The sequence below is a fragment of the Chiloscyllium plagiosum genome, chromosome 9 (assembly GCF_004010195.1).
Source record: "Chiloscyllium plagiosum isolate BGI_BamShark_2017 chromosome 9, ASM401019v2, whole genome shotgun sequence".
In the NCBI taxonomy this organism is placed as follows: Eukaryota; Metazoa; Chordata; class Chondrichthyes; order Orectolobiformes; family Hemiscylliidae; genus Chiloscyllium; species Chiloscyllium plagiosum.
The window spans coordinates 78,612,732-78,638,123 of record NC_057718.1 but is presented as its reverse complement, the minus strand read 5'-3'; the positions used below and the strand labels follow the sequence as shown (position 1 = coordinate 78,638,123).

General features: G+C 40.9%; 1 protein-coding gene across 1 annotated transcript in view; it reads left to right on the top strand.

Moving 5' to 3' along the window:
* plg (plasminogen) overlaps positions 1–24,995 on the top strand; it is an 81,543-nt gene extending 56,548 nt beyond the window's left edge. Inside the window, exons 13-19 of the mRNA XM_043696295.1 lie at positions 7,705–7,801; positions 10,059–10,179; positions 11,256–11,330; positions 11,799–11,939; positions 13,699–13,805; positions 16,919–17,064; positions 24,732–24,995. Coding sequence (XP_043552230.1) covers positions 7,705–7,801; positions 10,059–10,179; positions 11,256–11,330; positions 11,799–11,939; positions 13,699–13,805; positions 16,919–17,064; positions 24,732–24,896 — 852 coding nt within the window. The 3' untranslated portion in view covers positions 24,897–24,995. The remainder of the gene's footprint in view (positions 1–7,704; positions 7,802–10,058; positions 10,180–11,255; positions 11,331–11,798; positions 11,940–13,698; positions 13,806–16,918; positions 17,065–24,731) is intronic.
* The last annotated feature ends 397 nt before the right edge of the window (positions 24,996–25,392 follow it).

Sequence of the window (25,392 nt, the reverse complement as noted above, 5' to 3'; positions counted from 1 at the left end):
GATACAAGACTCCACCAAGCAAGAGAGTCAGTTTAATACAGGAGACAAAGTTTGGTGTGAGAACCGCAGAAATGATCCCACATTGGTAAGAGGCATGGTCAACATGAGGTCAGGACCAATGCCATATTAAATTCAATTCAGTGCAATGGTGCTGAACAAGCATGTAGACCATATGAAAACCACATAATCACAAAAGATTAGATTAGATTAGATTACCTACTGTGTGGAAACAGGCCCTTCGGCCCAGCCAGTCCAAACCGACCCTCCAAAGAGTAACCCACCCAGACCCATTTGCCTCTGACTAATACATCAAACACTATGGGCAATTTAGCATGGCCAATTCACCAGACGTGGCAGCAAATGTGTCCCAACTCTCGGAACAGTCAGAGAGGCTGCCGGAACCCGTGGGTTCACCCTCTCTGTCAAGCATTGATGATTCCTCAGAATCAGAAATGGACATGTATTATGCACCCACCTCAACACCTTTGCAGGCAGAAGAACAAAATTCCACTGAGGCACACCTGGCGCAAGAGGCAAGCTCCCGCACATTACACTCCGCCAATGCTGAGTGCTGAGTCAGAGGAACCTGTTCCAGTGATAAAACGCCTCAGGAAGCTTTCCAGCGAAAAGGGCTGGCCTTCTTCTCAGACACAAAAAGGTGGGGAGGGGATGTACTGATTGTACTAATTGCCGATGGGTCATTGTCAGACTTTTACAAATTTAGGAAGATTGAGGCTAGTATGATGAAAGTATCATTTTGTTACATTAAAAGTTCCCAGGAAAGCATTCATAGTACAAATGGGGCAATTAGTGATACATAGTGCAGGACATAATGTTATCAAACTGGCAACACTGTCTAGATACAGATTTCAAAAGAGCAAAAGGGGACTGTAACTGTAAAGTGCTATTAATAATTTTGAGAAGGAAAGATAATTTGGGATGTACAATAAAAGAATGAACATCAAAATGCTTAGGATATAGTTAATCAATGTTTCAGGAATGATTCAAAATATCGTTACACCATGCCCTGCCCTAAACGTTATAATAAACTATTCAAAACTAAACATGAAATGGAAAATTCAGAGGAAAGTAATGGAGATACAGAGGTCACAAGATATTGTATTGGTCACAAGAAGTTTTCGCCTAATGATGAATGTGTTGCTGGCAGAGTCTTTCAGTTGTGTCGGTTCAGACAATGGATTCACTATGTGTGGAAAAGGTTGGCTAAAATACTACTAAGACAAATTTTAGAATCAGGACAAATTTAAGTAATTTGAGAACTCTACAACTTTCTAAGTTAAATGTGAATTTGGCCTAAGTGATAACTTTAGAGTATCTAAAGTAAGTCTGTCTTCTTAAAATTGGACTGTCTTCAGTTGAAAACAGACTCTGCTATGTTTTACTGACATGAGAGGCAGCATTCAAGCATCTTTATGGTGCACATAGATTTTTTTTGTGGATCAGAGCAGTGAATTTAAAAACATTGTCATAAATAGGCTTAAAGCAGAATTTGAAATTAGAAGTCAAGCTTCTGGTGTTTTAAGTACCTTGGACTGGAAATAAGGAAGGATGGATCAAGTATCACTTTTCATTAGCAATTTTATTTAGAAATTGATTGAATTTCGGACATCGGAGTGCGTCTGGGAAGATTAACAAACAGTGAAATACACAACTGATCTTGGAGGAACCTGTTTGGGAGAGGTCATAGCACAGAGATAGATAAGTGAATATTTTTAAGTGTGGCCTTACAGTAAGTCTGCAGTAGTGAGTAGAGTGGATTCTTTCTTGATTATATGTTTTATTGAGATATGTCTCTTGATTAAACTTAAAAATATAAGCCACAAGAATTAAGTTAGCCTGGAGCAGTATTTTGTATAGGATTAAGACAGTGCTAATTTCTGGGTCTGTAGATTGAAAGAAGCAAAAATGGTCCTTAGTAGAATGATATGCTCTTCTTGTCGAACGTGGGAGTTTAGTGAGAGTTTACATGTTGGTCATTGAATCCTATCAGATCGAATGGAATGGTTGGAGCGACAGTTAGAGGCAATGAGGAATTTACAAGAGCAAGGGGATGTGATGGATGGCAGTTATAGAATGGGAGAAAAGTCACAGATATAGTCACATAGATGGGTTAACTCCAGGAAGGGTAAGAGAGGTAGGCAGCTAGTGCAGGAGTCTTCTGTGGCTATCCCCATTTCAAACAAGTATGTTGTTTTGGAAAATGGAGAGGGTGATGGATTCTATGGGGAATGTAGCATGAACAGCCAAGTTTCTGGTATTGAGACTGGCTCTAATGCAATGAGGGGTATATCGGGTTCCAAGAGACCAATTGTGTTAGGGGACTCTCTAGTCTGAGATACAAACAGATGTTTCTGTGGCCAGCAATGAAAAATCAGAATGGTGTGTTGCCTCCCTCGTGCCAGGATCAAGGATGTCTCAGAGAGGGTACAGAATGTTCTCAAGGTCATTGTCCACATTGGAACCAATGACATTGGAAGGGAAAAGGATGAGATTCTGAAGGGACAATATAGAGAGTTAGGCAGGAATTTAAAAAGGAGATCCTTAAGAGTAGTAATATTTGGATTACTTACGGTGCTGCGAGCTAGTGAGGATAGGAATAGGAGCGTAGAGCAGATGAATACCATGGAGCTGGTATACGGGAGAAGGATTCACATTTTTGGATTGTTAGAATCTCTTTTGGGGTAGAAGTAACCTGTACAAAAAGGACGGATTGCATCTAAATTGGAAGGGGACTAATATACTGGTAGGGAGATTTGATAGAGCTGCTCGGGAGGATTTAAGCTAGTAAGGTGTTGGGAGAGGGCCTGGGACCCAGGGAGATAGTGGTACAGTTGAGAACAGAAGCGAGTCAAACAATTATGGCAGGCAGGGACAAAGCAGAGAACAAGGTAGGACTAATAAATTAAACTGCATTAATTTCAATGCAAGAGGCCAAACAGGGAAGGCAGATGAACTCAGGGCATGGCTAGGAACGTAGGACTGGGCTATCATAGCAATTACAGAAACATGGCTCAGGGATGGACAGGACTGGTAGCTTAATGTTCCAGAATACAAATGCTACAGGAATGACAGAAAGGGAGGCAAGAGAGGAGTGGGAGTGGTGTTTTTAATAAAAGATAGCATTACAGCTGTACTGAGGGAGGATATTCCTGGGAATACATCCAGGGAAGTTATTTGGGTGGAACTGAGAAATAAGAAAAGGATGATCACCTTTTTAGGATTGTATTATAGACCCCCTTTATAGTCAGAAGGAAATTGAGAAACAGATTTGTAAGGATATGTCAGTTATCTGTAAGAATAATAGGGTGGTTATGGTAGAGGATTTTAACTTTCCAAACATAGACTGGGACTGCCATAGTGTTAAGGGTTTAGATGGAGAGGAATTTGTTAAGTGTGTACAAGAAAATTTTTGATTCAATATGTGAATGTCCCTATGAGAGAAGGTGCAAACCTTGATCTACTCTTGGGAAATAAGGCACAGCAGGTGACTGAGGTGTCAGAGGGGGAGCACTTTGGAGCCTAAAACTAATTCTATTAGGTTTAAAAAAGTAATGGAAATGGATAGACCAGACCTAAAAGTTGAAGGTCTAAATTGGAGGAAGGTTAATTTTGACAGTATTAGGCAATACCTTTCAAAAGCTGATTGGGGGCAGATATTTGCAGGTAAAGGGACAGCTGGAAAATGGGAAGATTTCAGAAATGAGCTAACGAGAGTCCAGAGACGATATATTCCTGTTAGGGTGAAAGGAAAGGCTGATAGGTGTAGGGAATGCTGGATGACTAAAGAAATTGAGGAGTTGGATAAGAAAAGGAAGGAAGCATATGTCAGGTATAGACTAGATAAATTGAATGAATCCTTACAAGAGTATAAAGGCAGTAGGAGTATACTTAAGAGGGAAATCAAGAGGGTGAAAGGGGGACATGAGATAGCTTTGGCAAATAGTGTTGAGGAGAATCCAAAGGGTTTTTACAAATACATTAAGGACAAAAGGGTAACTAGGGAGAGAATAGGGCCCCTCAAAGATCAGCAAGGTGGATTTTGTGTGGAGCTACAGGAGATGGGGAGATACTAAATGAGTATTTTTCATCAGTATTTACTGTGGAAAAGGATATGGAAGATATAGAATATAGGGATATAGATGGTGACATCTTAAAAAAATGTCCATGTTACAGAGGAAGAAGTGCTGGATGTCTTCAAACACATAAAAATGGATCAATTCCCAGGACCTGATCAGGTGTACCCTCGAACGCTGTGGGAAACTAAGGAAGTGATTGCTGAGCCCTTTGCTGAGATATTTGTGTCATCAATATTCACAGGTGATGTGCCAGAAGACTGGAGGTTGGCTGACATAGTGTCACGATTTAAGAGAGGTGGTGAGGACAAGCCAGGGAAATATAGACCAGTGAGCCTGATGTCAGTGGTGGGCAAGTTGTTGGAGGGAATCCTGAGGGACAGGATATACTTGTATTTGGAAAGGCAAGGACTGATTAGGGATAGTCAACGTGGCTTTGTGCGTGGGAAATCATGTCTCACAAACTTGATTGAGTTTTTTGAAGAAGTAACAAAGAGGATTGATGAGGGCAGAGCATTGGACGTGATCTATATGGATTTCAGTAATGTATTCGACAAGGTTCCCCATGGGAGACTGGTTAGCAAGGTTATATCTCATGGAAGACGGGGAGAACTAACCATTTGGATGCGAACTGTCTCAAAGGTAGATGACAGAGGGTGGTGGTGGAGGGTTGTTTTTCAGACTGGAGGCTTGTGACAGTGGAATGCCACAAGGATCAGTGCTAGGTCCACTACTTTTTGTCATTTACATAAATGATTTGGATGTGAGCATAAGAGGTACAGTTAGTAAGTTTGCAGATGACACAAAAATTGGAGGTATAGTGGTCAGTGAAGTAGGCTACCTCAGATTATAACAGGATCTTGATCAGGTGGGCCAATAGTCTGAGAAGTGGCAGATGGAGTTTAATTTAGATAAATGCGAGGTGCTGCATTTTGGGAAAGCAAATCTTAGCAGGACGTGTACACTTAATGGTAAGGTCCTAGAGAGTGTTGCTGAACAAAGAGATCTTGGAGTGCAGGTTCATAGCTCCTTGAAAGTAGAGTCGCAGGTAGATAGGATAGTGAAGGCGACGTTTGGTATACTCTCCTTTATTGTTCAGAGTATTGAGTACAGGAGTTGGGAGGTCATGTTGCGGATGTACAGGATATTCATTAGGCCACTTTTGGAATATTCATGTATTTCTGGTCTCCTTCCTATCAGAAAGACATTGTGAAACTTGAAAGGATTCAGAAAAGATTTACGAGGATGTTGCCAGGGTTGGGGGATATGTGCTATAGGAAGAGGTTGAATAAGCTAAGGCTGTTTTCCCTGGAGCATTGGAGGCTGAGGGGTGACCTGCTCGAGGTTTATAAAATCATGAGGGGTATAGATAGGATAAATAGACAAAGTCTCTTCTCTAGGGTGTGGGAGTCCAGAACTAGGCAGCATAGGTTTAGGGTGAGAGGAAAAAGATATAAAAGAGACCTAAGGGGCAACGTTTTCACACAGAGGGTGGTACTTGTGTGGAATGAGCTGCCAGAGGAAGTGGTGGAGGCTAGTACAAATGCAACATTTAAAAGGCATCTGTATGGGTATATGAATAGGAAGGGTTTGAAAGGATATGAGTCAGGTGCTGGCAGGTGGGACTAGATTAGGTTGGGCTATCTGGTCGGCATGGATGAGTTGGACTGTTTCTGTGCTGTACATCTCCATGACTCTAGGACTCTAAATTAGAACTTCACAAAAAGACACAGTGACTTCAAAATCTGAAACAAAGGAACTGTGAAGTCTAATTGGACAGCTGAATTGGCTGGGCATCCAAACAAGGCCAGATGCCAGTCTTGAAAAATTACAGTCCACTAAAGCTATGAAAAATCCCAAGGAGAAAGATATATTTGGACAAACAAAGCATTTAAAATACTACAAATGGAGCATTGTACTTTGAACATTCATCATTAAGAGATGCCAGGAACATGAAACCTTCCTCAGAAGTGGAGAAAGGTGTATGTGACGCCAACTTCTTGGCCATCAAGACCATGCAGATGCCACTTATACTTGCAGGAGACAAGAGAGTGAATGCACCATGAACAAGGAATCGAAGATCAGGAATGTTAAGAGTGCACTCACAATGGCGATTATGCAAGAACAGCATAGCAATGGGCAATGCTTCTTGGTTTGTTGCTGGGACATGGAGGTTTCAGCATAACAACATAAATGGTTTTGGTCCTCACCCTGTCAAAGCAAAGATCCGTTTTTTGTCAGGCATGAGTAGATGAATGTCAGTCATGTCAGCTCTACTGGCTCTCCCTGTCCTATTGTTGATACTTGCTATTGGAATGAGACAAAATGAGGGATTGAATGAGATGAAAGTGTTTCACACAGCTATTCAGGACTGGTACAGGTAGGGGAAAAATGGTGGTGAGGTGTTTCAATTGACAGTAGGCAGCACAGAAGCCATCCAATGTTTAGTCTGGAGAGCTGGGTGTATGGAGCAAATGAGGGAAGATGTTGGATGCAACAGTGAGAGTGATAGCCCATGCACTTTAGTCAGAGTTGTGTGCAGTATCGGAGATAGAGTATGACAATAACAAGAGAAAATATGGTGGCATTTATCCTAATTGAGTGGAGAATGAAATAATTCCACAGAGGCCAGTATTCCGTCACCAAATCACCCTTTATTTACATGTGGAAAGTCTTTGACACTGGTTCAGCTGTCTCAGAGCCAGCTCTTAGAGTGTCAGAATGTCTGACACTCTTTTCATCCGTCAGCCAAGGCTCTTTGATTGGACCAGATTAACAGTTCCAATCAGGCAAGTCATATTCTGTAAGGTCCATCAGGCTGACCTCATTAGATTCACTATGGAGAAGGTAATTGACCTTGTTGCAGAATTGCTGAGCATTTCTCTGGACCACTAAAACAGCACTGACCAGGCAATCTCAAAACAGGCTAACGAGTGCTGGTGTCATGATCTCCTCTGCTGGTCCTCAGGGAAGAGGGCGACCTCTCTGTTGCATCACCCCATCCACCAGGACATTCAGGTCCACAAAGTCAGGTACCAATTGTATTTTATATGACACCATTGTGCAAAAAGACAGAAACCATGTGGTGCAATGCAGGACTGAGAGCACTCGATCTGGTGTACAATTATATTTTAAGTATGACGATGGTACCAGGATTACCAGGACATTCTGGCAGTGCAGATTACTTCCACCTCAGGCAAGTGAAGAATACAATGAGCAGGGCATTAAAAGAGTGTGGCATGTAGGTAATCAGGCAAGTTTAGGAAGATAGAATGGGAGAAACCCTCTATGAAACACACCAAAATTGAAACTTAGTCAATTTCTGGAAAATTCCACCCAATATTACAATGCACTGCCAACAATCAATAACCTGACAAACAATATGAAGTTTGTTATCCTCAACAGAGTGCACGGGCCCTAATCTTTGTCAAACTCTCTCTAACCACTTCACCTTTCCCATATCATTTAAGGCACATTTTAATGTCTATTTCATTGGTTATGTGGCCAAATCTAGACAGATTCTGCTCCTGTGAAGCACCTGGGATGTTGTTACTGGCTGAATAAATACAATATGTTGTCACTGGTGCAATATATTCTTGTTAAATTGTAGTACTGCAGAAATCCAGATGGAGATCTCAATGGCCCTTGGTGTTTTACAACAGATCCTAAGAAACAGTTTGATTACTGCGATGATATTCCCATATGTGGTAAGTTTGATTTCTGTATTAACTCTGTGTACATATCACTTAAGATGTATGCTAGTATTAACATCTCAAAATAAGGGAATAGTAAGGTACAAAATCAATTATTGAAACATTAAATACTTAATTATTTTGATGTACTTTCTGTTACAGATTAATAGCCTATAACTATTTATTTGCTCAACATATTTAAATCTATTTATAAATCTACTTCAGGCCATTGCCCTTCCTGATTTCAAGGTAGATGGTTTCACTCTTTATTCACATTGGCCTGAGAAATACTGGAATGAAGGTAGGAAGTAAGGCCAAATTAGACAGATGTTTGATCTACAAGGAAGGAAAGAGTTATAGGGGCTGGCAGGAAATGCAATTAATTACAATTAGATCAGCTATGACCTTAATGAATGACACAGCAGGTGCAAGAAGCTCAAAGGCCCATTCTTGCCTCATTTATGATCGTATAATCTTCTGGCAGTGGTGGGCGAACAGAGCAAACGGGGGGCAGGGATAATGGTTTATGGACGCTCCGTGACATTTAACACCAGAACCACAGTTGGAGTTTTTTTTCTTCCATTTCCCAGACAGTGGCAGGGTGAGAACTGTGACAAGATTCCAGGAAAGGAAATCATTGAGCAAGAGGCAAAATAGTCATGAGAAATGAGCTGACTGGGCCATGATTTGTCATGATGGTTGGAGAGCAAGGAGATGTGTAGAAAATAGATGATCGGGTCAAAGGGAAGATGCCAGGACCATGGGGAGAGTGTCTACAGAGTTGGTAGGGTCCAGGGAACAAAATAATCATAGAATGTAGGAAAATTGTGGATCAGATGGAAAATTGAAGGCTGTGGGGAATTTGCAAGGTCATGAATGGATTATGAACAGGATAGGGGTGAGGGGAATATATACGATGAGGAAATGTCAGTTTTGAGGGAGAAATCCCACAGTCACAGAGAAACCATAGATTGGATGGAAATCACAGGTCATAGGAGGCTAATGATGTCAGGAAAAACTACAGGTTTGGGAGCTATTGAGGGTTGTTGAGGTTGAATCATAGTTGGGGGAGCTTTAGATTGCAGGTCGCCAGGATAACTAATCATGTTGGGGTGTATTGCAGTTCAGAAATGGTAGAAGATGTGTGTGGAACAAGGCACACAGCAGTCTTTCATGACCAAGGTAAGGACCAGCACTCCTACCAGCAATTGTTGGCCCCATAGGTTAACTTCCAAGGCAACAGCAGAGATTTATTTGGGTCCTGTGGTGAACTTGACAGCTGTATACTGCCATGCAGGACACAGTTCATCTATGCAGTAAAGAGTTTAAAAATTGCATTTGCTATCAGACAGGCCCTTACCTTCTCAAAGGAGTTAATTGGCCATTAATTGGCCAGAGAATATAATTCCCCCATTACCAGCTGTTCAAAACTGTGGAACCTTCCCAGAGGTCCCAAGCTGTACAAACATGGAACAGTTAAATGTTGCATCTCACTAGGGAATAAGAAACTTTTTGCCACAATAACCAGTGTATGCATCTTACATCATCTGTCTCTTGATTCAAGAAAAGTATTAAAGGTGACCATGGTAGAATTTAATATTCAAACTTGAGAGTACAAACTTGGGATTGGAAACAACTATTCCAACTTAAATGAGGGTAATGGCAAACCAAAGAGGGCAGAACTAGATGGAATGGACTGGGAAAGGAGTTTGTTTAGCAGCAAAAACAGTTGAGGAACAATGGTAGACTTTTAAGAAAATAATTCATGCCTTACAACAGGTCTTGTTAGGGGAATCAAGGATTATGGGGGAAACTCAGGGAAGAGGACATGAGGAATGATGGATCTGCCATGAACCTGTTGAATGATGGAGCAAGCTAGAGGGCCTACTTCTGTTCCCATTTCTTATGGTCTTACCTCTTATGGTCGAATGAAGATATATCCAAGTGAGAAAGAAGGATTCTAACAAGGGTTTAAGCCAACCACGCTTAGCCAGGAAAGTTAATAGCATCAAATTGAAAGAAAACAATGTACAACTTGACAAACATTAGTGGTCAACAAGAAGACTAAGAAAGTTTTAAAAACCAACAAAAGATGATCAAAAAATAATAAAGAGTAAGAAGAGTGGGACCTAATTCTGTTCCAATGTCATATGGCTTTATTTGACTTCCAAAATTATATGAGATCAAGTCGATTGAGTTAGCACTCGGACCCTGAAAATGGTGGCAGGGATTGCAAGGGATTGCAACTAATTGATCTTTTTTATGATGCTAGGACAACAAACTAATGAGTGTGGAATATCTAGTGTTGAGCCCAAGAAATGTTTTGGAAGAATTATTGGTGGCTGCGTATCCAAACCACATTCCTGGCCTTGGCAAGTTAGTCTTCGCACCCAGTAAGTGATTTGCCTCAGAGAGCGTAACTTTCTTATAAATGAAGTCACACTGCCAGCTAGTTTTATATGCTACAAACTTAAAAGCAGGGTAAGCATGTAAATACTGTGGCTACAAGAATAGGTCTGGGCATTTGCTGTGAATATCTCCCTGAATCTTCAAAGCCTTTTGTAAGGCACAGGTTAGGAATGAGATGGAGTGCTCCTTACTTGCCCAAATGAGTGCTGCTTCAACAATACTCAAAATGCTTGACATCATTCGGGGTCAAAGAGCCACTTGACTGGCACCCCATCATACAAACCTTCTACAACTGACAGTGTGGCAATAGTGTGTATTTTCTAAAAGATACAAAAACTGGAAAAAACTTCTTCAACAATACCTCCTGAACACCTGACCTCCACTGCCTGGAAGGCCAAAAGCAGCAGATTCATTGAAATACCACCATGTGCAAATTCCCCTTCATGCAACATATCATCCTGATTTGGAACTAAATGACCACTTCTTCAATGTTGTTGGGCCAAAGTCCTGAAACTCCTTATCAAACTAGCAACTTTGGGAATATATTCACCAGTTTAGGAAGGTACCTCATGTCCACCTTCTCAAAGACATTTAGGAATGGCAATATGTGCTGTCCGTGTCAGTGATCCCCACATTCCATAAGCAAGTATAAACAAACATTGAAATGGCAGAGAAAAGTATGTAAATACTTAGAAACTTGAAGTGGGGTCAGAGAAGAAATACAAAAACGATAACCTGCATGTGGGACTTGTGTTAGAGGGAGAAACGTGAGAAGCTAAGTTTGTTTTCTTTGGATAAAAGGATGTTACAAGGAGAAATAATAAATTTATTCAAAATGAAAATGTTGAAAGAACAGATGAATTGGTTCAACTTGCAGGAAGATCAGGTGAAGAAAGATCACAGCATTTTTTTAATATTTGGCAAAAACACTGGAAATGTGAAAAGGCATTTTTTACGCATTGCGATATTTTTATTAATATTAACGTTACCTCTGAATGTTATCATTACAAGTTTTCCAATCAATTAATATTATCATATTAAATTGTCTTGTTTATCACAGTTTTGGTTCTCACTTTTGTGGAGGAACTCTTATCGATATCAATTGGGTGCTCACAGCCAAACACTGCATAGAAAAGTAAGAGAATGATCCATTGGCTGCTTATAATCTTAACTCTCATTTTTACTGACGTACATTGAATCCTTGTTTAACAACATCTTAGTTTTAAAATTTCTCAGTCTTTTTCCACATCCCTCCATACTCTAACCTCACTCCATTACCACCTTCAGTAACAGTTGTGTATTGCCTAGACTCCTGAATTTCCTTCCAAAACCTCTTCACCCAACTACTGTTTTCTCTTCCTTTAAAATGCTCCTTAAAATCTACCTTTGACCAAGCTTTTGGTGAAGTGTCTTAACATCATTTACTCAGTTACAAATTTCTGCAATCCTTCAACAATCGATAGGGCATGATAGTGTATATTTTTCAAAAATGCACTGCAGCAATTTGAAATTTGTTATGTTAAAGACAATACATAAATATTATCCTTGTAAAGATAATTGTGAAAAATACAGATTTTCAATTTATTCATTGCATCCATTACAGAAACCCCAGACCTTCATACTACAAAGTTTACATTGGAATACACAGAGAATCTGCATCTGAATTATCAAGGCAGATAATTGATATTGACAAAATTGTTATTGAACCCAATCGTAATGATATTGCTTTATTAAAGCTTCAGAGGTATTCATTTTCAATTCTTTTTTATATTTGCCTTTACTTGTAATGAGTCAATTCCTCTTGCATTTGTGTTCATGCAGTTGTTTTGAAGAATGTCCCCTCAATGCATTAAGAGTCTTTGCAATCTTGTAAGATTAACACCCTTGCTTCTAAAGTATGGTACATGGAATTGAAGCCATCTTAATTTGCCCTGAATTGACCCTCTCAACCACTCAACATGAGCAAAATGGAACATCAAGAAATCTAGATTTGAATTTTACACCAGTGGAGGGAATAAGCACCAACACCTGCAAGTTCCCCTGCAAGCCACTCACCATCTTGACTTGGAAATATATTACCATTGCTCCACTGTTGCTGAGTCGTAATCCTGGAATTCCCTTCCTAATAACATTGTGGAGGAAGTGAGGACACCAGATGATGAAGATCAGAGTTGAGAGTGTGTTGCTGGGAAAGCACAGCAGGTCAGGCAGCATCCGAGGAGCAGGAGTATCTATGTTTCGGGCAAATGGCCTTCGTCATGCCCTTCCACTGTGCTTTCCCAGCAGCACACTCTCGACTAATAACATTGTGAATCAACCCACAACAGATGGACTGTAGCAGTCCAAGAAGACAGCTCACCACTACTTTCACAAGGGTAACACGGGATAGGCAATAAATGCTGGCCAGCCAGTGAAGCCAACATCCCACAAATGAATAAATATGCCTTCACTTGGACAGCTAGTTGAGTAGCAAAGTAATTATCATTGGGCCTTTGATTGGTTTGAATAGGTTTTTTGCCCATCTCAGAAAACCACCAGCTGGGACGATACAGCAGTCACCAAAAAAAGAGTGTTCAGTGATGTAATCCAAACTGAGATGATTCCAGAATCTTGCTGGGGCCACAAAAGTGGATGGGATCAGGGGTGTATAAAGGAACCACAATGAAGACAGAAGTCCCAATGGGGCATCTCCCCTCCTTCCCACTAAACCACCAGGTTTCACTTGGCACTGGTCCCTTAAGTAGCCAGCTGGTGCCTCTCCTGCTGCTGATAAAATTGCAGTGGGAAGTGGTGGCAGGATGGTAACAGAATGCCTGTTAAACATTCTATTTTCATTATCTTTCCCTTTTGGTATGAAAGCTTTAAATCAAGCACAATATCCACTGCAATTATTGTTGAGTGGCATACTGATACTGGTGTCTGGACAGCCATTATGTTATGAAGCATATAATTCTGATGGATATCAACAAGGGAGCAGAGCTCATCACCTTTTCAATTAGCTAGCACCAGAGCACCCCTTAGAGGTGTTATGCACACAAACCCTTCCTACAGCTCTGCTAAGGATACAAAATCTGAACCAATTTCTTCACAGAACAGCTACATAACAAACAAAATGGAGAAATTTTGGCACAGCTGTCTGGAACTTGTGACTGAAACAAAGCTCATCTTGAAAAGTCAATTATTGTCATCCATCTCACAGGTCCAGTCTCTCTTTCATAAGACTGACTTTCTCCATCCCTTAGCGTAATACTTATAAAGCACTCAACATAATGCATAATAGGGCTGTATTTGAAACTTTTTTTAAGGTCCTCTCCGCTGCAGCTAATCTAGTACCTTTAAAAACATACATGACAATGTTAACTGAATAAAGCTATTCAATATAGCGTTGCCTATTGATGAATTATCCTTAGGTTGCAAGCTGAATTAAAAATGTATCATTAAAAAAACTATTTTATGCAAATTAAGTTAAAACAAAATTATTTGAAACACATTTTTCATTTTAGGTCAGCAGTTCTTTCTGACAAAGTTTCTTTGATCTGTTTACCAACAAAAGGCTACATAGTATCAAGTGGAGCTGAGTGCTACGTTACAGGCTGGGGTGATACACAAGGTACACATTAAAGCAATCGTTTCTCAAAGTAAAGTTAGACGTCCTTAATTATTTGGTTTTCCCTCTCCTCTCTTCTCCGCTAATTTGTCTCCAGACTCATCCATCTTTTCCTGTAGGCATTGATTTTGCAGTTGTTTATTGTTCCACGGATGCTGATAACATGGTTAGCTTGTATGAGCCTAAGTGTCAAACAGGATGATGGGATGCATCTAGAATGAGAACAAAGAGAGTTAGTATATTTCCCACTTCTTAAGGGTTAGCTTGCCTCTAATTTTCAGCTAGCACTGTTGTCTATCAGCCATGTGAAAAGGAGGCAAATGTATAGATCCCCTCCTGCAGCACATTCTCTGTTGTATATTCTCATGCCGAATACATGGAAACTGGATATTTTGTATCCTAGGCTAAATTTTCAAAATACTCAGAGGAAGGCTGGCTCTCAGACAGGTAATATGTACATCCACTGCTGCATTGACAGATCCAGCAGTCATGAATGAAACTCCGAGCAAGAGCTAAATTCCTCCACAGTCTTGTGGATATCTTGGGAGTAAACCTTAGTCAAAAACATTTCTGTGGTGGAGTCCAAAGGCAGAGTAATATCGAAGTATGCCATTGTTCCTGCAACCAAGCTGGTGTCAATCATCACACTTTTCATATCTTTGGACTCAAATAAGTAAGTCAAGAAGTGAACCCTGACATTTGTGCAACCCAAGCTTTCCGTATATTTTGTCCCAAGTAAAGCCCAACTGATTGTTAGACAGTACATCAATGACTTCTGTCTGAGCTGCAGATACTGCAACAAGTATTAACATGTAAAAATCTATACAAAGTGTAAATCAGGAAACAATGGAGACATGTAAGAAAAGCACTCCAATTGTCATGGTCGATTTTAATTTGTATATTAGCTGGACAAATTAAATGGGAAAGGGTAACACAGAGTACAACTTGTAGAGTGCATCAGAGATTGTTTCTCAGAGTAGTAGTTTGCAGAACCTACCCAGAAACAGACTTACTTTAGATTTGGTAATGTGTAATGAGGTACATTTATCAAGACATCTCATTGTTATCTCCTAAAGGGTCCTTAACTATCACAACATGGTAGAATTTCAAATTCAGCTCGAGGGAGAGCAAAATGGTTCTCACATTAATGTCCTCAACTTAAATAAGACCAATTACAGAGGCATGAATAAAAGATTGTTATAGCAGGTAGAATGAAGTCAGTGGAAGAGCAGTGGCAGATACTTAAACAGATAATCTATTACACTCAGCAAAAAACTATGATGATCAAAAAGGAATTTGATGGGAAAGATGAACCACTCCTGGTTAACAAAGATGTGGAGGAACCGGTGTTGGATTGGGGTGGAAAAAAGTTAAAAGTCACACAGCACCAGGACAATAACCTGGTGTTGTGTAATTTTTGATCTGGTTAAAAAAGGCAGTGAAGGAGAGTATTAAAACAAAAAAAAAACTATGATGATCAAAAAGGAATTTGATGGGAAAGATGAACCACTCCTGGTTAACAAAGATGTGGAGGAACCGGTGTTGGACTGGGGTGGAAAAAAGTTAAAAGTCACACAGCACCAGGACAATAACCTGGTGTTGTGTAATTTTTAATCTGGTTAAAAAAGGCAGTGAAGGAGAGTATTAAAACAAAAATTAAGTGTATGAAGTGGTGAAACCTAATAGTTGGCTAGAAGATTTTGAATTTTCTCTAAAATCAGCAGTGGATGACTAAAACACAAATAAAGGGAGAAAACTGATTATATTTCTTGGCAATTTACTGCCATAAAAACAAACGGAAAGAGAATAGTTCAAGAATCCCTAACCCTAAAACACATTCGGAGATGCAACTGTGGGATTAACAATGAGAGCAGGGAAATGGCAGATAACTTAAACCTTCCTGCTGAAGGATACTAACAAATACTCAAAGATAGCAGATGAACAAAGTAACAAGAGAAGTTTTCATATCAGTCTCTATCACAAGGGACAAAATATTGGACAAACTAATGGGACTGAAAGGCAGATGAGTGGCAAGGGTTTTAAAAGAAATATAGACATTGGTTGAAATATTTCAGAATTTGTTGGATTCCAGGAGGGTTCCAGAGGTTTGGAAACCTCTAAGATGACATTCTTGTTCAAGAGTGGGGGGAGACAGAAAGCAAGAAACTATAGATTAATTAGTTGGTATTGATAAATATACTCTCTCCAATTTTCTTGAAAAATGAAACAACATTTTATTTTTGTCAATTTATAATCAACTAGTCTGTGACACTTGACTACTTTAGCTAAAATATTTTAAAAAACACAAATATTTCGGACCCCTAACTTTGTCTGGCATCTTTGAAGTTGCTTATTGCATTATACTCATCACATTTTAACATTGAGAATGTAATGCTAAGATTTTGATTCACATTTTGCTGCAGCAGTTAAATTGTAGGCTGTATGTGTAATAGTTGTGGCGTACATTAAAAAAAGAATATTACGCTTCGGCGGGTCGGTGGGTTACACTTCGGCGGGTCGGTGTGGACTTGTTGGGCCGAAGGGCCTGTTTCCACACTGTAATGTAATCTAAATTATGCACAGTAACACCTTTCAAAATCATCAGTCAACACAACTATAAGTTGTCCCTGCCATTGGCTATAGAGCTCATAGTGCTTCTGTATTCAAACTGCTGGAAAGTCAGCTAGGATCAGAATCAATCTTTGTAGTGGGTGGATGTAATGGTCTGTCAATGAAAAAGGAGCAGAAATAAGCGCAAGATGCTATCCCATTAATTTCTGCATTTTTCTGATGTGGAAATTTGAAAGGGGAAGAAACAATGGTCCTTATGAAAACGAAATCCAATTTTCATAGATCTTGAGCAACGGAAGTTTATCTCTAAGCCATTGCATACCACAACCTATCTCTTCTGCTTTATGCCCAATTCTTTGACCGAGCTTTTGTCACCTATTCTAATATCTCATTATGTGTATTTGGTGTTCAATTTTATTTCATAATGCTCCAATGATGCATCGTAGAATATTTTAAAATGCTAAAAAGTATGACATAATTACATAAATTGTTGTGATCATTTCTGGACATTAACTTTTTTTTCTGCGTATCACATTTGCTTTTAGGAACTGGAGGCTCCGGGTTTTTAAAAGAAGCAGGTTTTCCAGTGATAGATAATAAAGTTTGCAATCGACCTGAATATTTGAATGGAAGAGTGAAATCCAGTGAACTGTGTGCTGGTAATATTGAAGGTGCAGTGGACAGCTGCCAGGTATGTGATCATTCAGCTGGGTAAAAAATATAGAATGGTTAAAAGCACTGAATGGGTAAGTCAATAACATGCAATTTCTTTGGACACTCCTCAAATGGGAATAGAGATGGAGAAATAATCATACTGTTTTAATGCTAAAATTATCTTCAGAATAAGGTGTCCATAATTTCACAATTGTGTTCTGACCTGTAGCTCCAAATTAGAAATATAGGAACAAGAGGTGGTCATTAAGTCTCTGCTGTTTGAGAAGAATTTGGGAAATTTGTATTTCAACTCCATTAACTACCTTTGCTCCATTTCCATTGATACCCTTACATTACAAAGAGACAAATGCAAAATATTGCAGATGTTGGAAAGTTGAAATACAAGTTTAAAAAAATTTGGAAATATTCTGCAGTTCTGGTAATATTTTGGGAAAAGAAATAAAAGTTAACAGATTTCAGGTCTGCCACCATTCATCAGTGCTAGGAAAAGCTAGAAACCCGTACAGAAGTAGGAAAAGAGTGGAGAAGAGGAAAGAGCCAAAGGCAAAATCTGGGTTGTAGTTGGGGATGATATAGTTAGAGGCATAGACATTGTTCTGTGTGATAGGATCGAGAGTCCCTGCTTGTTGCCTGCTGATGCTCGGTTCGGGATATCTCATCTGGGTTGCAGAGAAACTTGGAGTGGGAGGGTAAAGATCCAGTGGTCGTGGTACACGTAGGTACTAATGACATAGATAAAACTAGGGCAGAGGTTCTGCCAAGCGAGTATGAACACCTCAGAGCTAAATTGAAAAGCAGAACCAAAAAAGGTAATAGTCTCTGGATTACTACCTGAGCCATGAGCTAATTGGCACAGGGTCAATAAGATTAAGCAGGTAAATGCATGGCTCAAAGATTGGTGTAGGAGAAATGGTTTTAATTTCATGGACACTGGCACCAGTACTGGGGAAAAAGGGACCTGTTCTGGTGGGACGGTCTTCATCTGAACTGTGCAGGGATCGGAGTCTGAGTGAATAGCATAATTAGGGCTGCAGACAGGGCTTTAAACTAGATAGGGGAGGGGGTGGGTGGTTCACTTATAGGGGAGATTAGAAAATCCGAATTACAGGAGAAGGTAAGAGTGCAGAACTCAGGAAAGGTTATTAAAATCTCCACCACAGACACAAATAGGACAGTGTTTGGAAAGGATTAGCAAGCAAACGTCAAGCACACTGGACAAGCAAATGACGATGAGAAGAAGGATGGTTAATACAGGACTTAAAGTTATATGTGAATGCACGCAGGATAAGAAATAAGGTAAATGAGCTTGTGGTGCAGTTCAAAATTGGAAGGTGTGACATGCTGGGCAAGACAGAGACAGGGCTGCAAGGGGGGATCAAGATTAGGAGCTGAATATTCAAGGATATACATCCTATCCAAAAGATAGGCAGGTGGGCAGAGGGGGTGGGTTTGCCTTATTAGTAAGGAATGAAATTAATTCAATTAAATCATCTACAGGGTCAGATGGTGTAGAATCTGTGTCGGTAAAATTGAGGAACTGCAAAGGTGAAAAAAAACCCATAGTTGGAGTTCTGTCCAGGCCTTCAAACAGTAGTTAGGAGCTGGGGTGCAAGATACACCAGGAGATAGAAAAGATGTGTAGGAAAAGCAAAGTCACAGTGATCATGGGGGATTTCAATATGCAGGTGGACTGGGAAAATCGGCTGGTGATGGATGACAAGAAAAGGAAATTGTGCAATGTCTACCAGATGACTTTTTGGAGCAGCTTGTGGTGGAGCCCGTAGGGAACAGGCAACACTGGATTTAGTGTTGTGTAATGGGGCAGACTTGATAAAGGAGCTTAAGGTGAAGGGACCCTTAGGAGGCAGTGATCATCACATGATTAAATTTACTCCGCAATTTGAGAGGGGGAAGATAGAATCAGAGGTAACAGTATTATATCTGAATAAAGACAACTACAGATGCATGGGGGTAGAGCTGGGTGGAACTGACTGGGAGAGGAGCCTAGCAGGAAAGACAGTGGAACAGCAAATGACATGAGTTTCTGGGAGTAATTCAGGAGACACAGCAGAGACTCATCCTGAGGAAAAAGAAGCCTGGTACGGGGGGATGAGGCAGCCCTGGCTGACTAGGGAAGTCAGGGATAGTGTAAAAGCAAAAGAGAAAGCACATAATATGGCAGAGGGCAATGGGACACCAGAGGATTGGGAAGCTTACAAAGACCACCAGAGTACAAAAATAAAAGAAGGGAGAAGACTGAATATGAGGGTAAGCTAGCCAGTAATATAAAGGAAGACTGTAAGAGTTTTTTCTGATATATAAAGGGCAAAAAAGAGGCAAAAATGGGCAATGGACCACTGGAAAATGATGCTGGAAAGAAAGTAGTAGGGAGCAAAGAAATGGCTGAGGAACTGAACAATTACTTTACATCAGTCTTCACAGTGGAAGACATGAATAGTATCCCAAAAGTTTAAGTGAGTGAGGGGGCAGAGCTGAGTATAGTGGCTATCACCAAGGAAAAGGCGCTAGAAACACTGAATGGCCTGAAGTTGGATAAATCGCCTGGACCAGATGGACTACACCCCAGAGTTCAAAGGGATATGGCTGAAGAGATAGTGGAGGCGTTAGTGGTAATCTTTCAGGAACCACTAGAATCAGAGAGGGTCCCAGAGGACTGGAAAATCGCTAATGTGACACTCCTGTTTAAAAAGGGAGTAAGGCAAAAGATGGAAAATTACAGACCAATTAGGCTAAACTCAGTTGTGGGTAAGATTTTGGAGTTCATTGTGAAGGATGAGATTCCTGAATACTTGAAAGCGTATGGGTTTCATCAAGGGGAGGCCATGCCTGACAAATCTGCTAGAATTTTTTGAGAAGGTAAGGAGTAGGTTAAGATATAAAAGAGACCTAAGGGGCAACTTTTTCACACAGAGGGTGGTACGTGTATGGAATGAGCTGCCAGAGGAAGTGGTGGAAGCTGATACAATTGCAATATTTAAGAGGCATTTGGATGGGTATATGAATAGGAAGGGTTTGGAGCGATATGGGTCGGGTGCTGGCAAGTAGGACTAGATTGGGTTGGGATATCTGGTCGGCATGGACAGGTTGGACCGAAGGGTCTGTTTCCATGCTGTACATCTCTATGACTCTATGACTCTATCTATCCGGATTTCAAGAAGGTCTTTGACAAGATGCCACACAGTAGGCTACTGAATAAGATAAGGGCCCATGGTGTTAGAGGCAAGGTGCTAGCATGGATAGAAGCTTGGCTGTCTGGAAGAAAGCAGAGGGTGGGGATAAAAGGGTCCATCTCAGAATGGCAGCTGGTGACAAGTGGTGTTCCGCAAGGGTCAGTGTTGGGACCACAATTTTTGACTTTATGCATTAACAATCTAGATGAAGGAATGGAGGGCATCCTGGTGATGTTTGCAGATGATACAAAGATAGGTAGAGGGACAGATAGCATTGAGGAGGCGGGAGGCTGCAGAAGGATTTGGACAGGTTCGGAGAGTGGGCAAAGAGGTATCACATGGAGTACAATGTGGGAGAGTATGAGGTCATGCACTTTGGCAGGAAGGATAGAGGCGTGGACTATTTTCTAAACAGGGAGAAAATTCAAACATCTGAAGAGACTTGGGAGTTCTCGTCCAGGATTTTTTCAAAGTAAACTTAAAGGTTGAGTCAGTAGTTGGGAAGGCAAATGCAATGATGGCATTTATTTTGAGAGGACTTGAATATAAAAGCAGGGATGTACTTCTGAGGCTCTGGTCAGACCACATTTGCAGTGTAGTGCACAGTTTTGGGCCCCATATCTCAGGAAGGATGTATTAGCCCTGGAGCGTGTTCAGAGGAGGTTCACAAGAATGGTCCCAGGAATGAAAACTTAACACATGAGCAATTTTTGATGATTCTGGGTTTATATTCAATGGAATCCAGAAGGTTGAGGAGAGATCTAATTGAAACTTACAGAATATTGAATGTCTGGACAGAGTGGATGTTGGGAAAATGTTTCCATTTGTAATAGAGACGAGGACCGAAGGGCACAATGTTAGAGTAAAAGGACGAATGGAATAGCAATAAGGAGAAACTTCTTCAGTCAGAGAGTGGTTAATCTATGGAATTCACTGCCACAGAAGGCTGTGGAGGCCAGGTCATTGAGTATATTTAAGACTGAAATAGATAGGTTCTTGATTGTCAAGGGGATGAAGGGTTACGGGGATATGGCGGGAGAATGGCGATGAGAAACTTATCAGCCACAATTGAATGGTGGAGAAGATTTGATGGGCTGAATGGCCTAACTTCTGCTCCTATGTCTTATAGTCTGAGGTGGGGTGAATGGCAAGAGGGGTGCTGGTACAAGACAAAAGGATGCAAATGGGACAGATAGAAGAAATGAAATGTGGCTCTAGAGGAGAAGAACAGAACAGTCACTACCACCATGTGCAGTTAAAAAAAAGACTGGTTATAATCTGATAATGTCCTAAGAATTCTAAGAACTGGATGTAGAGAAAACTGACTGCAAGCACGGAAAGGAGGGAGGGAGGGAAGAGGGATGACCAAAGGGGTTGTCAAATCTTTTTAAGAAGGTGCAGCTACAGTGTAGATGTTATTTGACACTGTTTCAAAACAGCTTGACCTAAGCAGAATTGTCACCAATAAAGATTTGGATAAATGCCTGAAGAGGGAAAAAAAAACTGCATGCCTGCAGGAAAAGATCAGGCAAGTGGAACTAGTTAACATTTCTTGCAATGAACTCAAAAGGCTGTAACTTCCTTGCATGTTGAAACCATTCTAGGGCAATGATTTTCCCTTACCTCAGAAGTAGCAAGAGAGATGTCAAAAAGGAGAATAAATGGGACCATTTAGACCTGATTTACTTCTTGCCCCTCAGCAATTGAGTGCTGGAATAAGAAATGAGAATGTAGTGCTGAAAAAGCACAGCAGGTCAGGTAGCATCCGAGAAGCAGGAGAGTCGACATTTCGGGCTTTTGCTCCTCAGATGCTGCCTGACCTGCTGTGCTTTTCCAGCACCACACTCTCGACTCTAATCTCCAACATCTGCAGTCCTCACTTCCACCTGCTGGAATAAGAAAGCTAACTAGGACTTTGACTCGCCGGCATTGAGGCCCTTAAGTGGTCATTTAAGGCATCAAATTGATATGTCTCTCTCATCGGCCTCCCAGATGGATGAGAAAGGTGGTTCATTTCCCTGACCAGAAAACCATGGTGATCCAACTGCCAGTTTAGGAGGGGTCTCTAATTGCCTGAATCTGGCGTCAAATTGAGGCACAAGTAGTGGGGGTGTGAGGATATCCACTGAAAGTTATCCTTTGCCCTACCCGCCAACCCCACTGAGCCTTCTCTTCCCACAAGAAAACTTACCTTCTCACCTCAATAGAACCCAAGGAATAGGCCTCAAACACCCTTTACGGCCCAGAAGCTGCCAACCTGTTATTGGCTGGCAGCTTCACAGTGACAAGGCCTGCAATAGTCATTCTGACTTCCTTCCAGCTCTTCATGAACTGATTGACAGGTGATCAGGAGAGATATCTTATCAGTGGGGCTAGCGTGGTTGCTACTTAGCACACTCCAGTTTATAAAACAAGGCAGAATCTTACGGGGCATGAACATCTTGGGCTATGAAAACATTTGTGGTAGAATTATATGAGAAGTCTGGTGACGTCTATCTCATAAACTCACTCCATCTTGTGTGTATCTGCTGAGCAGTATAGTGATTTGTTTCATTAGGCAGTTGCTAAGTACGGAGGATTATTATATTGTTGAACACTTTATTAAGACCACAGTTCACCTTATTAACATTCAGCGTCCTATCTTACCAAACACACCGAACAAGATAGACATTGAGAACTCTCAACAGGTAAGTCAGAATGGATTTCTGGTGACTTCAGCTTACCACATGCTCCAAAGGATGTCCATATTGACCATCTCTGATGCACTTACAGTACATGCCTGTACTTCAAAGCTGCATCAGTAAGTATAATTGCAATGGATATGAGTGCTCAGGGACACTCACCCATCTCATGGACTGGACAAATCTGCATGGCAGGCTATTCACTTGCTATCATTTCACTGAATGATCATCTGTGTGATTACAGCATTCCTGTCTCATATTACCTTGCCTTTGTACACTTCACCCCTTCAGCCAGAGATTGTAGGCTCATAGTACTGCTGTATTGCCTTGCAGCTGAACACAGACATAAAGACAGAAAACCCTGACATGGTTATCAGTAGTCCTCGATCAAGTCAAGGGTGGTAGCCTGCTCTCAGGGAATTCAGGCTCAGTAAGTCAATGGCAGACTCGAATACCAGTTCAGGGGCTTGGACATGATCCATTAGCCATTCAGTATGGTCAGAGTCAGGATGCTTTCCACACGCATTGTGAGAAGCCAAATATCAGGCAGCCCACTACCTACCTTGGCTCTTCTTGCCCAAATGTGGGCTGTTTTCCTCCTGAAATGAAAAAGAAGCATGTGCTACAACTGTTACGGCAGGTGAGGAGGTGTACCAAGCAAGTGAGTAGGCAGCTCAGTGAGAAGTAGGGTTAGTGGTGCTGAGGTTTGGTGAAGCAAGATATTGCAGACAATTGTGAGAGTGGTTGAACAAGAGCTTGGTGGGAGGTGGGTAGAGTAGAAAGGTAGATTCAGTGTAAGGTGTCAGAGAGAAAATGAAGGTACTTCTCCTGGAGGAGTGGAGAAAGTAACTACATTTCTTCTCACCTTGCTGTGCATTCCTTCAGATTGCTGAGACTGCGTTGAGCTGAGTGGCAAAGTTGGACCAGAGCTCACATTGGTTGTTATCATGGCTCCTCGGCTGGTCCTGGGGGAAGAGAATGTCCCACCTTTGCACCACTTCATCCAACAGAACCTCCAGGTCCCTGCCCAAAAAGCTGTATGTGAAATTTCCTTTGCCTGCCATGTTCAGGATTTATGTCAAGAACATTGCAAGCCAGCTTTGACTGACAGTACCTGTTTAGGTGCACTACAGCCTTTTAAAGATGCACCAGAGATGTCAGTCAATTCCACAATATCCTGGCAGTGGCAAATTCTTCAAGGAACAATGCTTGGTAAGGTAGGGCTAGAATCAAACAAGGGGTTGCTAGAGAGGGTGGGACAGTTAGTTAATAAGGCAAGTGTGGTAAGATATAGTGAGAAAACTCACCAGCCCTTGTGTGAAAAACTTTAATATCCGGACTCAATGAGCACTTACCCCAAACATATGTCAGAATGATATGCAATAATAGGAAGGTGGGATCACAGCAAGCTAGAAACAGAGTCCCCAACAGTCCAGTAAATAGGGGTTTCAATCTTACTGTGGCAGTTTTAAAATTTGAATTTAACTTTTAAAACTCTGGAATTGTTGGATTGTTGTAATCACATCAACAAGTATGGTTCTTTACTGTTGTAATTTACTCAGTTGTCATGCATAAAGGCAGCACTTGCCTGGGCAAGCAGGGGTTAAGTAATAATGCCCACAGTGCAAAAATAAAAAAATCAATTGATAACTGCCCAACACTCAACTTTTTAAAAATTTGTAAACAGAGATGACTTTTATTCGTCAAGCCAAAAGCCTATCAGCCATTTATCTGTATTAGTGCTACAAATAGATTTAAACGAGGACGTCTCCATTGTTGTCATTGATCCCTTGATTGTGCTTTTCTTTCAGGGTGACAGTGGAGGTCCTTTGGTATGTCCAAACTCCAAGGGCCAATATGTTCTCCAAGGAGTAACATCTTGGGGGCTTGGTTGTGCAAGACAAATGAAGCCAGGAGTTTACGTTCGAGTTTCGCATTTTGTTAACTGGATTCAAAAAGTTATAGGAGGTGGTTAAGATACACTTAGCTGACTGCAATAATCAAAATTGCGTGTTTCCAGTGCATTCTGATTGTAAATTCCACCTGTGAACGATTAAATTCCTTCTCTGACACAATTATTGTTTTCATTTCATTGAGAAGACTTTTTAAAATTGTCATGATTTGGAGATGCCGGTGTTGGACTGGGGTGTACAAAGTTAAAAATCACACAACACCAGGTTATAGTCCAACAGGTTTAATTGGAAGCACACTCGCTTTCGGAGCGTCGCTCCTTCATCAGATGATAGTCACTTAACTTTAAAAATTGTTGCTGACACCATCACGAGAGGCTGAATTAAATTGTTAATCTTTCCTGCTGTGTGAACAATGATTTATTTTGTCATTCAACCGTTAACATTGAAATTATTTGCAAAATTGCAAAACTTTGCCAGTGGTAACCAACTTGACTGAATGCAGACATTAGGCAAATCAGAGGCAGATGGTTAACAAGGCCATTCAAAAGGAAATTGTCAG